Genomic DNA, 17,328 nt, shown 5'->3' with positions numbered 1-17,328 from the left:
CTTGGAGATACAGTAGTCAATGCCATTGCTTTCAATCATTTACAAAGGTGATGAAAAGGATGTACAGAGGTTACGCACAGTTTAGCAAAGGCCTAAGATATGAACCGACAGGACTTTGTCGATATAGCCAGCTCATCAATAGACTTAAGTGGAAAATTCAACTGCAGACATGGGAGTCATAGATTTTTTTTTTTCATGAGTAGATCTTGTCATTCCAATTCTTTGGACATTATAGTTTGTTCATGACATGGTATTATAAAGCAGGCTTTGTGGCTGTCGTGAAAACAGCCAGGCTCTTAGAAGCAACTTTCCAGAGATGCTGGAAAGCACACATCAATGTCTCCTATACACTTAACTGGGAGCAAATGGAAAAGGAAAACTGTCAAGACTTTAGTGCCAGACAGAAGCCATGACACCATCACTTCCAATGACAATTTAGCCGTGCCATGTTCAACATTCCAAAAGTACAAGGCACTGGTTCAGGAGTAAATGCTATTTTAGAGAGATTGGAATTTCGGACATGAATCCAATGTAAATTAATCAATTGAATCGATTAAATCTGGATATTTAAAAAAGAAAGCTAAAGGCCCAGTCACACCTTGACGTTTTAGCCAGCGATGGCAACGTATTAAAATGTATGTAAAACGCTGGCTTACGTTGAACTTTTGATGTTTTTTTTAAAGATTCGGACGTATTCATAGCGACTTGGTCTTATGTATAACGCATTAGTAACGGACACAGAACGTTTCGTTGTGTTATAGATAACTTATACCAACGAATGCTGAACCTGTTGTCGGCCTACACAACCTATGCCCAACGATAGTCTAACTCAGGCATAGCGCGTTGCACGCATCGCCGACGATGTCGTGACGTAGCCTATTAAAAGGCTGACGCACAACAATTCGAATCATAACTGCCGTAGAAATGGAAGTGTCAACATCGCAGTCACACCTTGGCGATCTTGCAGCATATGCTGACCTAAGAAAAATGTGTCTAAAACGTTGGGGCACGTCAAATACGGTATGAGTAAGTTTGGTATACGTGAGTAGAACGCTAAAGTACGCTATCATACGTCGTAGTAAGTAGAGTACGTCAAGAAATTTTAAACATGTTCAAAATTTTACGACGTACTTGGCGTATGACACACGTTCCGCATGTGATGGGGATAAGTTGTACACACGATATGCGGACGCTTACACACGTTCACAAAGGCGACTTATAAGCTACTCATAAGTCGAAACACGTCGCGGTAATGTCTTTTTTACGCGAAACTTATTTCTAACTTATGTTTGACGTGCTTTGAACCAATTCTTTACGTAGTCCCAACACACATCGACGTATGTAGACGTATTCCAATGACGTCTTCCGGTCGACAAAAAAAATAAATGAACGTGTTTCTAACTTACAACTGCCATATAAAGACGTGTTCCCATCGATTTTGGGAATTGGTATATAAAAATGGTGCTCATAAAAGGGGAACCCAACAGTGTTTGAGTCCTTTTTGAGTCGATGTCCATGTCAGCAGTAACAGTATCAGTATCAGTATTAGTAGTAGTTTGTTCATGTTGGCAGTCGTAGGTGAGTGTGAGGGGGAGGGTGTGGGTTATGATGGATCCTCCTTGCGTCCGCGTGTCCACGGGTAGGAGACATCTTTGCACCATTGTTCGAAGTTCTTCGAAGCTAATTTTTTATGGGGTTTTTTCAACAATGAGCTATGGCTTGTTTTTACGATTTAGGTCTATTCATAACAGGTTGGACAAATGCACAATGAACTAATAATGTGCATAGAGCACTTTGATTACTTATAGATACGGTATACCAACGACTAATTATCGTGAAGCCGGCATTCACAAACTATGCCCAACGATAGCCTAACTTATCCATATCGTGCAGCAGTTTATCTTTGCCGGTGAAGTGGGGTTTGCTATTCATCGGCTGCCACTCAACAATTTAAATGGCTGCATCTCCACTATTGAAAGTAGACGCTTGCGCTCAACAATTGGATTTTTTTTTACACTCAACGACTTTTAAACGGTACTACTCAGCTATTTTCATTGTTTACAATGAACGATTTAAATTGCTGTCACTCGCCTTTGTTTTTTGACGCTGGCACTCGGAAATTTTAATCGTTTCTATTGAACGTGCTAAATCGCTCAAACTCCACTATTGAAAGTAGACGCTTGCGCTCAACAATTGGATTTTTTTTACACTCAACGACTTTTAAACGGTACCACTCAACTATTTTCATTGTTTACAATGAACGATTTAAATTGCTGTCACTCACCTTTTTTTGACGCTGGGGTTTGGAAATTTGAAGCGTTTCTTCTGAACGTGTTAAAACGCTCAAACTCGACTATTTTAAATAGACGCTGCCGATGGACAATTGGAATCAAAGCCAAGCTAGACATCGAAGTGTGAACATCCTCGTCATGCCGAAGAAAAGTTTGAAGAATGCTGCAAGTAAGTGTCCTGGCCGTGGCCGTGGACACTGACGCAAGGACGATCCATTATACCGACGTCTTTCAGCCTATGAGTAACTTAAAAGTAACGTCTGTCGACGGGTGGCAACGATCGCGTAACGTGCCAACAACACATTAATCATAGGTTAGAAATAAGTTTCGGGTACGCTAAACATTACCTCGGCGTGTCTCAACTTATGATTAACTTACAAGTAGCATGTGTTGACGTCTGTCAACGATCCGAGACCGTGCATACAACTTGTGGCCAGCATAGCGGAACGTGTGAGTCATACGCCGGCATACGTCGTGAAATTTCAAGCATGCAAAAATTTGAGGACAACCGAAAAGTACAACGTTTAAAGCCAGCGTACAACGACGTATGGCAGTGTTTTTCAGCGTGCTCTCAATGTTATCAAAACTTACCCATAACGTATTCAACGTGTGCCAGCGTTTTAGAAAAAAATTTCAAAAATCAGCATACATTGGCTAAAACGTCAAGGTGTGACTGGGCCTTAAAATGAACATGAAAAAAAATTTACCCAATAGAGGTTCAAGGGAGACCTCACGAGATAACTCAACGAGTGTTTCAAGGATGTTGCTGAAGGTAAATTGATTGTTCCATGATTGTCCTGAGGGCAATGAAAACAATCATATCCGCTTGTCATAAGATTGGTTATATACTGTATACTTCTAGTCCAACAAAGGATGGATCATGCTTTCGTAAGCTTGCAAACCACGATGGGAGTCTCATTACTCTGTCATTTTGTACACTAAACCCAGCTCCCAAATGTGTGAAGAGACCATTTATGGCCAAAACATATCACAAGGTATCAGAGGTAAAGCATGCGACCTCCACGTGGGTTACCCAAGTGACACTAGTATGTATAAAACAAAGCACACCTTGACAGCAGCTTTCATCACTGCAGACAGAAAGCCGCTCAGCATTACCCTGCACATACGTGTTGTACAGCTTGATACGCATGGCCCAGCTCAGATCTGGTTGTCGGACTGTGTTCTTGAGGCGCCGACGTGCATTGGCAAACCAGTTGGACACCTGATGGGTGTGATGAGGGCACAGAGTGAAGGTAAAAAAGAAGCATACATACAAACATTTGACTGTATTTGATTGAGAAATATGTGCATAAAGAATGAGGAGACATATGAGGTAGAAAAATAACTTAGCTGTCATCCATTAAGGTAATATGATGGCCTAGTTGTGAGGAGCTGGTAAACGTATACCCAAGGTTCTCGGCTCAAATCCGGCTGAGTGCAGTAATATACAGAATTTCGGTTCAAAGATAGTCTCAGGTGAATTTCCATATCTTTCCCAGATCATCATTAAAAAAAAATCTAGTTTGCTCACTTATAACCTTCAAGGGATAGGATGGCCTTGAGGTATGCACACTCGCCTCTAAGCCGCCTTGCCTGGGTTTGAATCCCGACCCAGATATAAACTATCATCCAGGTGTTTCACTGGCAGGATAATTCATCAATGTGTGTGCCATTTCTCGGATGGATGTTAAATGGAGCATCCTCTGCCGGCATTAGTTGGTGGAGGTCAAATATCCCACGGTGTCCTTCGTGAAGAGGAGGCAAGCTGTCGCCGGCACCATGAACAAATTCCAAATTCTTGCCATAACTACTACTGGGAGAGGGATGTGTGTGCCGTAACTACGTAATGTGGTGCTGTTCCTCCCTTGTTTCATTCTTTTTTTTTTATTTCATCCGTATGTTTTTACATTTTTTTTAATGTTATTTTTCTTACATTATAATTTATGTCCCAAATCTGTGTATTAGAAAATAACAAAGTTGTACAACACAGTAAATTCAGAACATTCAAAAATCAGGAAAACATTCTTCTTGCATTTGTCAGTGTATTTATTATTTATGTATGCTGTTCATTGGCCAGCAAAAATAGCTTGGAGGTAGTGTACTTGCTGTTGAGCTGTCTAGTCTGTTTGATTACCGACGTGACTATAAACTGTCACCCTGGTGTTTCACAGGGTGTAACATCAATGAGTGTGCTGTCTTTTCGAGGGATGTGTTTAGCTGCGTCTCTTGTTTGCGAACATTCAATGGTGGATGTCAAAGATCCCACAGAGTATTTTTTTTTTTTGCAAGAATAGGTTATTGTGTGTCGGAACCCTGGCAAGATAGCGAATACCTGCCACAACCTTGTTATACAAAGGTGACCTGACCTATCACAGTGATATATGTTGATGACACAAGTTTCTCTAAATGTTTTACTATGTGCTTATGTACAGAAAAGAGGGAAAACTGACAGATATAATTTGATGCACTGCTATCAGGTGGCCTGACAAGATGTTGCAAAGGTAGAGTACTTCTCACTTACCTTTGAAGTGTCAAGTCTGTGTTTGACTCTAAGCTTGACTATGAATTGTCAGATTGGTACCAAGCAAGCAGCACATTGCATCACAAAGTGCACCGCCCCTCAGATGGACATTAAACTGGCTGCCCCTTCTGCCTACCCCACATTGTCCTTTGTGAATAGCATTTCGAGGTATTGTTAAGCACCTTGGATAAATTACAAAAATTCCTGCTCTAACCTTCTGGGAAAACTACATTAGCAATGATGCTACTGCCAGTCATGTGCTCCATATGAGAAGAGGAGGATTGACAATAGGTGAAGCAGAGCACACATAAATAGCATTCTCCACTGGTTCCCCTAATCAACACCAGTCTGCACAACAGGCAACCCTACCTGTGCGTTGTGACTGTGCATACCTGCACGAGAGTCATGTGTGACCCAAGCGCGAGCAAAATCTTTTCAGTCTTGGTCGGGTACGGGTTGTCTCGGTGCTTGTAGAGCCAATGCTTAAGCGGTCGTGCCATGTCTTGGAGGGCTTGCCGTCGATGTCGTGCTTTGGTGGTCCCAGAACGCCTCCTGCCAACAAGACAAAATATGCCTAAAGAGTAGTTCTTGTAAAACTATTCTCTTTCTCCACACCCAATTTACAGTTTAACAACCTGAACATATTTGATTCCAAATCAGAGCAATTGCTCATCAAATGTATTTACAACTCAGCCATCCGTGGATTCTTTGGTTGAAACTGAAGAAGCCAACGATGTACAAATCTCCAAAACATTGCACAGGCATGGTTGGAGCCGCTCATCTTATAGATTATTGTACAGTATTTCTGTACAATAATACGTAGTCTTATCAATTGTAAAATTCCCCAAGCATTCAACATTCAGACGATTCAACTTTCCTTCGCATGCTATCTCCGAATGCACCTTAGACAAGTAATTATACAGAGGCAAGCATGCCCGATTAATCGGTTTCACAAAGTCCAGCCAAACTGCAGAACAATTCAAAATGGTTGCCATCATTTTATAGTCTGTCAATTCTTTCTGTTATTGCCTGTATGAAAAGGTCGAGCAGGATGCCCTAGAGGTAAGTGCACTCGTCTCTACACTCTCACCTGGGTTTGAATCCCGACCCAGCTATAAACTGTCATTCCCGAGGTTTCACAGGCAAGGTGATTCAATGTGTGTGCCTTCCTGTGGATGAACGATAAACTGGGTGGCCCGTCTGTAGTCAGTAGTTGGGGGATAATAAATACCCCATGGCCCACGGTGTGCTTTGCGAAGAATGGGCGAGCTATTGCCGGCACCATGGCCAAATCTCAAATTCCTGCCCTGACTCCTTAGTCAAGCATCACTTAGCCAGCTGGTTCGTGAAAGACTTGGGCCAACAATTTTCCTTGGCTAACCCCACAAGAACATGCAAATAACTGTGGCCATTAGAGAAGAAGATTGCTTGTACAGAAAACAAGTTAATCGACCTCAAAGGAACACTACACAACCCCTGGCACTTGCCCTTTGTCCAAATTTGAATCTTACTCAACTTAATTCATGCCATTCATTTAAATTATTCATCAACCTGATACTTTTCATTCACAAGACTTAACATATCTACATTGTATTTTATCAGATGCAGGTCATCAACTTCACAAAACATACTTCACCAACAAGCAGGATCAATAGTGTAAGCCATGGTTCTGCCACCAGCAATCTACTCTCAAGCAGGTATTTAAAAAATATATCATTGGGTACCTGTGATGCCCACATGGCAATGATTATGGCAGAAGACAGGGCTTTCCAACACGATGTTCAGTCTGAAAGATGGTCGACCCCCATGACACTCCCCTCGTGGCATAAATACCATAACAGCAACGTTATAATTGATTTTTTTTTTTCACGAGACATTGAATCAATTAGCATTCGGCTCAGAAGCAAATAAGCAATATCCCACATCAGCTATCCTTCAACCCTTATAAAATAATATTGATTTTCAAAATCCAAATGCCTTCTCAAATGCACATTCTTGGCCCAATTACAAACGCGCAATGATTCGAGAGCATTGAATCTTCGGCTGATTGAAAATACTTTGTAATGTCACATCATGTAACTCAGTCGGCAAGGATGTGATACCTTTGCCAATGATTAGAACTCCTCGACAAAATTTTAGTATCCTGGAGCAATGGAAAAAAGTGGACAACTTCGTCAGCCGTGGGATTTTAAAATATGGTTTCTGAATCCAAAGGCTGTACCACTTATGGCACAGAGATGGCCTTTTCATTTTCATGTTACGTACCGAAGACAAGCGGTGAATTTATTTTAAGCAGTACATAAAATGATTGGTGCTGGTGGTGGTGGTGGTGGTGGTAGTAGTAGTAATAGTAGTAGCAGTCATGGTATAGCCCTAGATAGTTCTCTCGAACAGGCCCGTGGCACGGAGACAGCTGATCTCCAAGGAGCGCCCCAGAGAGCCTCCACATCTAAAATGGTGTACCTAACTTTGTGAAGCAGGGCCACAAGAGAGAGTGTGTGTGTGAGAGAGAGAGAGAGAGAGAGAGAGAGAGAGAGAGAGAGAGAGAGAGAGAGAGAGAGAGAGAGAGAGAGAGAGAGAGAGAGAGAGAGAGAGAGAAGATGGAGTGGCCGGTCCATGGGGACTGATCAGTGCTCTGACCATGGCCATGCTGCCCTGACATATCCAGGCAGCAGGGCAGAGTGGGGGAAATATTTGGCCTCCAACGTGCGTTGAGGGGTACAACCACCCAAAAGAGACATCACCGAAAGTTGTAGAATGATTGGTTATAACTATGGCTGGAATGTTTAAATGTTTTGAACATCTCTGCAGATAATGAATTGCTCAGTGAAACAGCCTTTCTTTCATTGCATTCGGCTTATGGAAGAGATTGCATATATATATATATATATATATATATATATATATATATATATATATATATATATATATATATATATATATATATATATATCACTTACAGGATAAGTCATCAGTAAACACAAGTGTAGTTTTACAATGTTGTGGGAATGAATGTGCTGTGTTCGTTATGCAGGCCGTCTACAAATTACTGTGCCAAATTCAAACCATAATAAAAAGAAATGGGATACAATGATGCAGTTTGTTTCATTTGAAAGAATACTTGTTAGAGTTTTATTGACTTTATCTTTTTGTTTCCAGGTGTCTCCTGTGATACGTGACATCACGTTTACTGCAAATGGCACCCCCCCCCCCCCCCCCAAGGAAAAGCACAATGTATTGCCTGGTTTATAGAGACCAAACCAGCTACAAAGGTTCAACAAAGCTTCATGACAACCAATAGAAGAAAGCCACAATTGAGAAAAAAGATTATTGAGTGGCACAAAAAGATTGTGGACACCGGTAGCATCATGCAGAGGAAGGAGGCAGGGCGGCCAAGCACAAATGGTGAGGATGTTGAACACGTTCATGAGTCGTTAGAGCACAGTCCCTATTAATCCATTAGGATCCGAATGATGATCTTGATAAATCGAGAAAATAACACTTTAACAGCAAACTGCATCATTGTATCTCATTACATTATTTTTATTTATTATGTTTTGAATTTGGAATGGTAAGCTGTGGACACTCTGTGCATTGCTTTACATCAATCTTTATGCCTCAGGTGACGATGTTGCCAGTGGCATTGTTTTCGGGTTGTCCGTCCATCCGTACGTCCGTTCGGATATCCAAGCAAATTTTCTGTTTTCCTTGCAAATGCTTATCCGATTGACATGAAATTTTCAAGATAGATGCGACTACTCATGCAGAATTATTAAATAATCATTATGACGTCATAGGCAACGTAATTATATTCGTAAATATATTCCTTGAAACCATTGTGGCTGCCACACCACATGACTGATGATGTCATTTTTAACTGGAAAGTGTAGTATTGATAGGTTTTTTTTTTTTTGAAAACCTTGTCGAGGCTCGTATGAGAGCTAAAGGCCCGGTCACACCTTGACGTTTTAGCCAGCAATGGCAACGTATTAAAATGTGTGTAAAACGCTGGCTGACGTTGAACTTTTGATGTTTTTTTTTTAAGATTCGGACGTATTCATAGCGACTTGGTCTTATGTATAACACATTGGTAACGGACACAGAACGTTTCGTTGTGTTATAGATAACTTATACCAACGAATGCTGAACCTGTTGTCGGCCGACACAACCGATGCCCAACGATAGTCTAACTTAGGCATAGCGCGTTGCACGCATCGCCGACGATGTCGTGACGTAGCCTATTAAAAGGCTGACGCACAACGATTCGAATCATAACTGCCGTAGAAATGGAAGTGACAACATCGCGGTCACACCTTGGCGATCTTGCCAGCGTATGCCGACCTAAGAAAAATGTGTCTAAAACGTTGGGGCACGTCAAATACGGTATGAGTAAGTTTGGTATACGTGAGTAGAACGCTAAAGTACGCTATCATACGTCGTAGGAAGTAGAGTACGTCAAGAAATTTTAAACATGTTCAAAATTTTACGACGTACTCGGCGTATGACAAACGTTCCACATGCGATGGGGATAAGTTTTACACACGATATGCGGACGCTTACACACGTCCACAAAGGCTACTTATAAGCTACTCATAAGTCGAAACACGTCGCGGTAATGTCTTTTTTACGCGAAACTTATTTCTAACTTATGTTTGACGTGCTTTGAACCAATTCTTTACGTAGTCCCAACACACATCGACGTATGTAGACGTATTCCAATGACGTCTTCCGGTCGACAAAAAAAAATAAATGAACGTGTTTCTAGCTTACAACTGCCATATAAAGACGTGTTCCCAGCGATTTTGGGAATTGGTATATAAAAATGCTGCTCATAAAAGGGGAACCCAACAGTGTTTTTGAGTCCTTTTTGAGTCGATGTCCATGTCAGCAGTAACAGTATCAGTATCAGTGTTAGTATTAGTAGTAGTTTGTTCATGTTGGCAGTAGTAGGTGAGTGTGAGGGGGAGGGTGTGGGTTATGATGGATCGTCCTTGCGTCTGCGTGTCCACGGGTAAGAGACATCTTTTCACCATTGTTCGAAGTTCTTCGCGGCTAATTTTTTATGGGGCTTTTTCAACAATGAGCTAAAGCTTGTTTTTACGATTTAGGTCTATTCATAGTGGGTTGGACAAATGCACAATGAACTAATAATGTGCATAGAGCGCTTTGATTACTTATAGATACGATATACCAACGAATAATTATCATGAAGCCGGCATTCACAAACTATGCCCAACGATAGCCTAACTTATCCATATCGTGCGGCAGTTTATCTTTGCCGGTGACGTGGGGTTTGCTATTCATCGGCTGCCACTCAACGATTTAAATGGCTGCATCTCCACTATTGAAAGTAGACGCTTGCGCTCAACAATTGGATTTTTTTTACACTCAATGACTTTTAAACGGTACCACTCAGCTATGTTCATTGTTTACAATGAACGATTTAAATTGCTGTCACTCGCCTTTGTTTTTTGACGCTGGCACTCGGAAATTTTAATCGTTTCTATTGAACGTGCTATATCGCTCAAACCCCACGATTGAAAGTAGATGCTTGCGCTCAACAATTGGATTTTTTTTTACACTCAACGACTTTTAAACGGTACCACTCAGCTATTTTCATTGTTTACAATGAACGATTTAAATTGCTGTCACTCGCCTTTGTTTTTTGACGCTGGGGTTTTGAAATTTGAAGCGTTTCTTCTGAACGTGTTAAAACGCTCAAACTCGACTATTTTAAATAGACGCTGCCGATGGACAATTGGAATCAAAGCCAAGCTAGACATCGAAGTGTGAACATCCTCGTCATGCCGAAGAAAAGTTTGAAGAATGCTGCAAATAAGTGTCCTGGCCGTGGCCGTGGACGCTGACGCAAGGACGATCCATTATACCGACGTCTTTCAGCCTATGAGTAACTTAAAAGTAACCTCTGTTGATGTGTGGCAACGATCGCGTAACGTGCCAACAACACGTTAATCATAGGTTATAAATAAGTTTTGGGTACGCTAAACATTACCTCGGCATGTCTCAACTTATGATTAACTTACAAGTAGCATGTGTTGACGTCTGTCAACGATTGCAGACCGTGCATAAAACTTGTGGCCAGCGTAGCGGAACGTGTGAGTCATACGCCGGCATACGTCGTGAAATTTCAAGCATGAAAAAAATTGAGGACAACCAAAAAGTACAACGTTTAAAGCCAGCGTACAACGACGTATGGCAGTGTTTTTCAGCGTGCTCTCAATGTTATCAAAACTTACCCATAACGTATTCAACATGTGCCAGCGTTTTAGAAAAAAAAATCAAAAATTGGCTTACGTTGGCTAAAACGTCAAGGTGTGACCGGGCATTAAGACACAACTCACAGCAAGGGGGCATGAGACAAGAGGGGCGGGAGTGGGAGGGACAAAACAGTGGGGAACAGACACACGAGGTGAACTGTGGAAGGGAGAGGGATGGCGATGGGACGGGGAACATGGCGAAGAGAAGATGGACATTACAGGGACTTTCAGGAAGGAAAGCAGGGGAATTGAAGGAAGTGGGCTTGGGTGGATTATCGGGGGTAGAAAAGATTGAGGATTTGGATGGGGGATGATAAGAGGTGGTGGTGAACAGCTGTTTTGAAAGCCTGGAGGGAAGAATGGGAATGAATAGAGTGAGAAAGATTATTCCAAAGGCGGGAAAAAAGAGGAATGAAAGAGTGAAGATGAGCAGTGATTCGTGATTTAGGTAGTTTACCAGAAGGGGTTTGTTGGCGGACCTTGAGCGCCCTGTGGAAATGTGGTGGGGACAAATCGCAGAGAGAGCAGGGGGGGCAAGGCTGGAGAGGAGTCGGTAGAAGACAGAAAGACCACCGACCAACCTGCGGTGATTGAGTGAGAAGCCCAAAGACTCAGCTTCATTGCGGGAGATGCCGATGATCCTAAATGCCCTGGTTTCGACAGCGTGAAGCCGAGAAAGGTGGGAGGCAGGAGCACCAGCCCAGAGGGGAGAGCAGTACTCCATCAGGCTACGGACAAAAGCTTTGTAAGTGGTCAGGAGCTCAAGAGGGCCGAGGAAGGACTTTGCACGACGGAGGATTCCCAGTCGGCGACTGGCTTTTGAGGCGAGGTTGGAAATGTGACTTTCCCAGGAAAGGTCATGGCAGATAGTGAGATCCAGAAGCTGGAAAGAAAAGACTTCTTCCAGAGGATTGTTGAGAAAGTGGATGGGGGGGGTTTTCTAAACGGTCCTTTTGAAGAGACATAGTGAGAGTGTGAGATTTGTCCGGATTGAAAGACATGTTCCACGTGTTGGACAAGTTTGTGATTTTATCCAGATCAGCAGTGAGCGAAGAAGTTGCTGCTTGCCGGTCTGAGGGATGACAGATGGTACGGCAGAGGGTGGAGTCGTCGGCAAAGAGAAATAGAGGATTTTCCAGAGTCAGAGAGATCATTGATGAAAACCACAAAAAGAACAGGGCCCAGAACGCTACCTTGAGGAACTCCAGTCTGGACAGGAAGAGGGGATGAAAGAACTCCATTTAGGGCCACACGTTGACTGCGACAGGAGAGGAAGTCTGCGAGACATGAGTGGAGATCGCCTTGAATACCATGGGAAGAGAGTTTGGTGAGTAGTGCAGGGTGCCAGACTGTGTCAAAAGCACGTGATATGTCCAGGGATATGGCTCAGATTTCCTGTCTGGCATTGAGGACCTCCATCCATTGATGGTCGAGCAGAGCAACATATCCAGGGTAGAGTGACCTGGTCTGAAACCAAATTGATGATCGGAAATCAAGTCATTGGAGAAGAGGAAGGATTTAATGTCTGAAGTGATGATTGATTCCATAACCTTGCTGATGATTGGGAGAAGGCTGATTGGTCTGTAGTTGCGGGGATCTGTTTTTGCACCTTTTTTATGCAGGGCACTGATGTTTACTGATTTCCAAGCAGATGGCTGACCTTGAGCAAATGAGAGGGTGAATAGAACAGAGAGGGGGAGAGCAAGAGCAGAAGAGTAGGTTTTTAGGACACGTGGGCTGATGCTGTCTGGACCGGTTGCAGAATCTGAGTCGAGGTTTGACAACAAGCTCCCCAACTTGTCAGGAGAAAAGGACACAGAGTCCAGGGACAGTTGGGTGCGACTGGGTAAGGTGGGTACAGAGAGCGATGGGTTTTGGACACAAGATTTAGCTGCAAACACCGAGTTTAAGCATTCAGCTTTTTCATGTGCGGTATCAGCAGTGCGGCCATTTGAGGTAAAGGGGGGTGGGGGATGGAGGGGAAACAGACACCAGAAACAGATTTGATTAGATGCCACCAGGATTATGAGGAGGGAGAGAGGTTTGAGAGTTCAGACTTGAGAGTTCAGACTTGAGATGAGAAAGATGTTATTTTCTGGATCTCTTGAGGGTAGATACACACTTGTTCCGAGCTTTATGGAAGGAACTGAGATTGCCCTCAGTTGGGTTTGCTTTCCATGAGGCAAAGGCAAGTTGTTTCAGGACAACTGCCTCGCCACAAGCTTCAGTAAACCAAGGGTGGGAGGAAGGGTAGGACAACTGAAGATGAGAGGGGATAAATCTATGCATGAGGCAGAGCAAGTTTCTTTGAAAGAATTCCCAGGATGAGTTGATGTTTGAGAAAGTAGTGATAGGAGACCAGTCTGTAAGTTTGAGGGCTGTTTGGAGACCCTGCCAGTCGGCTTGAGTGAAATGCCAGACTCGACGGCGGTGAGGTGGTTCTCTGATAACAGCCAGAGAAATGTCCACTTTGACAAGGACTTGGCCAGAAGAACCCATTGGAGCGGAGAAAAGAGCAACAGATATTGTCAGGGAAATTTGTCAAAATCAGATCCAGAAGAGATGGAGTACCATTGGTTGAGATCCGGGTCAGGAAGTTGACCGATTGATTCAGTCCTAATGAGTCGCAGAAAGCTTTTGCTGAGGTGCCATGACAGGTGAGAGAGGTACCCACACCTAGCCAACTGGCATGATGACAATTGAAGTCACCACATAAGAGGAAGAGAGAGTTTGGATGAGAAGATAGAAGATGGTCCATGTTTTCGGATAGTGAGGTGTAGATGGAGTCATCACTGTTCGGTGGACGGTACAGTAAACATATAAACATGAGGTGGGAGTGGAGGGGAAGCCGTAGCCAGAGGTATTCCTGGGGGTGTGGGGGAGTGAGAGCAGTGCATGGAGAGTGAGCAATAGAGTCCTTGATGAAGAGAACAACACCTCCACCAGGACGAGGCTCAGGTCTGTCATACCGGAGGAGGGAGTAACCAGGGAGAGATACTTGGGAGTCAGACATGTATTTGGGGAGAAAAGTTTCTGTTCGGCAGATTATGTCTGGTTTGTCAGTGGCAACCTGTATGGAAAGATCTGAAAGGTTTGAGCGAAGGCCCCGGATATTTGAGGTCCACACTTTTAATGAAGAGGGAGGGGAGGAGGCTTTGGGTGCAGGGGGTGGAGGGGGAGGGGGAGGGTAGGACAAGCAACGAGAGGGGGAGGTAAGGAGGGTTGTTGAAAGAGTGTGAGGTATTGCAGAATAGCTCGGGGAGGGGGCCGAATGAGGAGGAGAAAAGGCTCTGTGGTGCTGGGGGAGAGGGGGGACAAGAGAGGGGGAAGAAGGCAGATGAGGATTTGAATAGGTGGAGTGAAGAGATGGAGGTGAGAGGGCAGTGGAAGGAGGCAGCTTGGTGGATGAGAGGGGGGGCAACTTTGAGAAGGATGAGTGAGGGGGATGAAAGGTGGGAGAAAGTTGAGGGGGGAATTTTTGAGAGAGGTGAGAGGGAGGCTTGGAGGGAGAAGAGTGGGATGGTTGCTTTGAGAGTGAGAGTGAGGGGTGAGGGGGGTGAGTTGGCACTGAAGTTGGAAAAAAAGAATGGTTGATGGAAAGCGAACATTCATAGCAAACTGTGTTTTTTAAAAGTTTTAAGTCAGAGATGCGATTTAACACAATTCTTGATGGATGCAATGAAGGCGAATTCAGAGAATGGAGAGAAGAAGCGCTGCAATAGTTGGATTTTTTAGGCAAGGAATGAAGGAGAGCTCGAAATGAGAGCAGTCTGTTGAAATAGCAGAAGAGTAGTGCATTATGAAACAGTAAAGAGTACCACATGTGTGAGAGAGGAAGATGAAGCATTATAAGATCGTTTTTGTTGTTAATATTAATGTTTGAGAGAGTTTTCAACAGATTAGGTCATGGAAGTGTAGAAAAAAATCGAGGAAGACGAGGAGGAAGATAAGAGGAAGAAGAAGAAGCATAATCGGGAGATGGTCAGCATGTTGTTGTTGTTGTTGGGTATTTTTTTTTTTTTTTGAGATAAGAAAGAGATTAGTTGGGAGAATGGGGGATGTTAGGAAAGTGGGGAGGATGAAAATTGAAAGTAATGGGGTGGATAGAAATTGAAGGTAATGGGGAGAAAAAACAAACAAACAAAAAAACGATCGAACACCGAGTGGAACCGGTCGGCCTCAAGCCGAGGCCAAGGCCTAGGCCTCAAACACCCGGTAAGAATGTCGACAAAAATACTCACAAAATAGCACGATTTTTGAAACAAAACCAAACTAGGAACACACAGTAACATGTAGGTGAGAAAATTAAACAGTTAAAACGGGACAGATAACGACCGGAAACTTAACTTTGAGAACGTCAGCAGAGAGCCCCGAAAGAGACCTATCGTCCCTCCAAACCCGGAACCGGAAGTCAAGTTGAGTCCAATGTTAAAGGTTAAATGGTTTCAGAGAAATAATTGTTTAATTATTTCCTTAAAACCAACGTAGCTGCCACATCATGTGACTGATGAGGTCATTGTTAAATAAAATATTTGCAGCATCAGTAGTGGATCATCACTGCATAGCCATGCATCGAAAGGCTAAGTGGTTTCAGAGAATTTTTTTTTTAATATGATCGACTCGGCATGGGGAATATTGGTTGAAAATTTCAACATCATCGGTCACATGGTCTCGCAGCAGTGTTGGACAAAAATCCTTATCCGATCAACGCAGAACTCCAAAGATGTGATCAGCCACCCATTCAGAATTTGATTTGATAAAGTGTAACCTGGTGTTGGCTTTGTGGTTGGGGTGGTAGCTTGGGATCCTAGGGTCCTGAGTTCAAGCCCCGTTGGCTGCTGAATTAACACCAGGGGGCAGGAGGGAAGCTGAGAGTGGGAGGAGCATAGGGGGAAGCATTGGGGGCAGGATGAGGTGGAAGCTGAAACAGGGCAGGACGAGGGGGCAACTGATGGGGGGGATGGTACTGACATGGAGGGGTTTGACACCATGAATGGAAGTGAAGGGGAAATTATTTTTGTATGCACACAGCCTTTGCAAAATTGATGCTTCAAGATTCCCAGACTGGATATCCTGCGACAGGCTTCAGAGATGGGGTGGTGTTGAGAATATTTTTTGGTTGAAGGCATGGAGGAAAATCTGGCTGTTCGTGAAAGAGGATGCTAGATGAACTAAGCGTTTAGGAGTGAGGAGGTTTTGGGAAATAAGTGTTGCCAAAGAGAAAAGGAAGATATTTTTATGAAGAAGAATGAATGGATTCATGGTGGAGTGAAAAGCAGAGGAAGGAATTTTAAAATATATTTTGGAAGTGTTTTTTTAAATGTTATGAAGTGCTTTTAAGGAAGAGCAAAACCTGGTGGTGGCTTAACAGTTAGGTTGGCTGGCTTGGGATGTTAGGGGTCCTGAGCTCTATCCCCTTTTCCATTGAATTAACACCAGGTGGGGTTGATTCAACCTGTCATCCTTCTGAGGTCGGTGAAATGCATACCAGTGTAACAGCCAAAAGGCTGCACATGAAAGGAAGGGGTATTGATGGATTTATTAAATCTGGTGTTGGTGTGGTGCAGGTATGATGGGCCGAATGGCCTCCTCCTGGGCATAAAAAATTCCTTGTAAAAAAAGAAAAGAGGACGTCGTGGGTAAGTGTCCAATCGAAGCGGAGTTTTATCGAAGCAGGGCGACATGGTTTTTCTTCTTTTCAACCTCAAAATTTCACGAAATTTTTGCTATAAGTGCGATTACTCATGTAGAATGTTTTGTGATAACTATGATGTCATAGGTCACGTGGTGTGGTGTGGTAGCCTTGTTGGAAAAACTTTGGACCTTTGTATCTCCAAAACTGCTACATGGAAAAAATTGAAACTTGGCACGTGTGAAGTATTCTCCATGGGAAACAACTATGATTTTTTTTGATGATGTCATACGTGGCTTCGTAATTATGTCATAATTACATGTCAAACGCTTTATCCGATCAGTATGAATTTTTTTGAGGGTCATCCAGGGCTAAATTGTAATTGGCAAAAAAATTGATGATGTCATCGGTCACGTGGTTCAGCAGCCAAATGGTTTTTAACAGAAAACCTTCAAAAATCTTCTTCTCTGTAATAGCTGAACAGATCGAGGCGAAACTTTACAGTTTTACAGTATGAAACCTTACAGTATGATGGCCTACCCATGAGGAACAAAAAGTTCTCCACCAATGACATCATAGGTTACATTGTTTGGCAGCGATTATTTT

At 43.1% G+C, this 17,328-nt stretch overlaps 1 protein-coding gene across 1 annotated transcript in view; it reads right to left on the bottom strand.

The window, feature by feature from the left end:
* LOC147021789 (homeobox protein Mohawk-like) overlaps positions 1–17,328 on the bottom strand; it is a 94,551-nt gene that overhangs the window by 47,348 nt on the left and 29,875 nt on the right. Inside the window, exons 3-4 of the mRNA XM_085892157.1 lie at positions 5,205–5,364; positions 3,360–3,513 (exon numbers count right to left, since the gene is read on the bottom strand). Of these exons, the coding sequence (XP_085748283.1) occupies positions 3,360–3,513; positions 5,205–5,364 (314 nt within the window). The remainder of the gene's footprint in view (positions 1–3,359; positions 3,514–5,204; positions 5,365–17,328) is intronic.

The sequence above is a fragment of the Eptatretus burgeri genome, chromosome 8, assembly GCF_056783735.1.
Source record: "Eptatretus burgeri isolate ZD-2024b chromosome 8, Ebu_testis_v1, whole genome shotgun sequence".
In the NCBI taxonomy this organism is placed as follows: Eukaryota; Metazoa; Chordata; class Myxini; order Myxiniformes; family Myxinidae; genus Eptatretus; species Eptatretus burgeri.
This window is presented reverse-complemented; position numbering and strand designations above follow the sequence as displayed.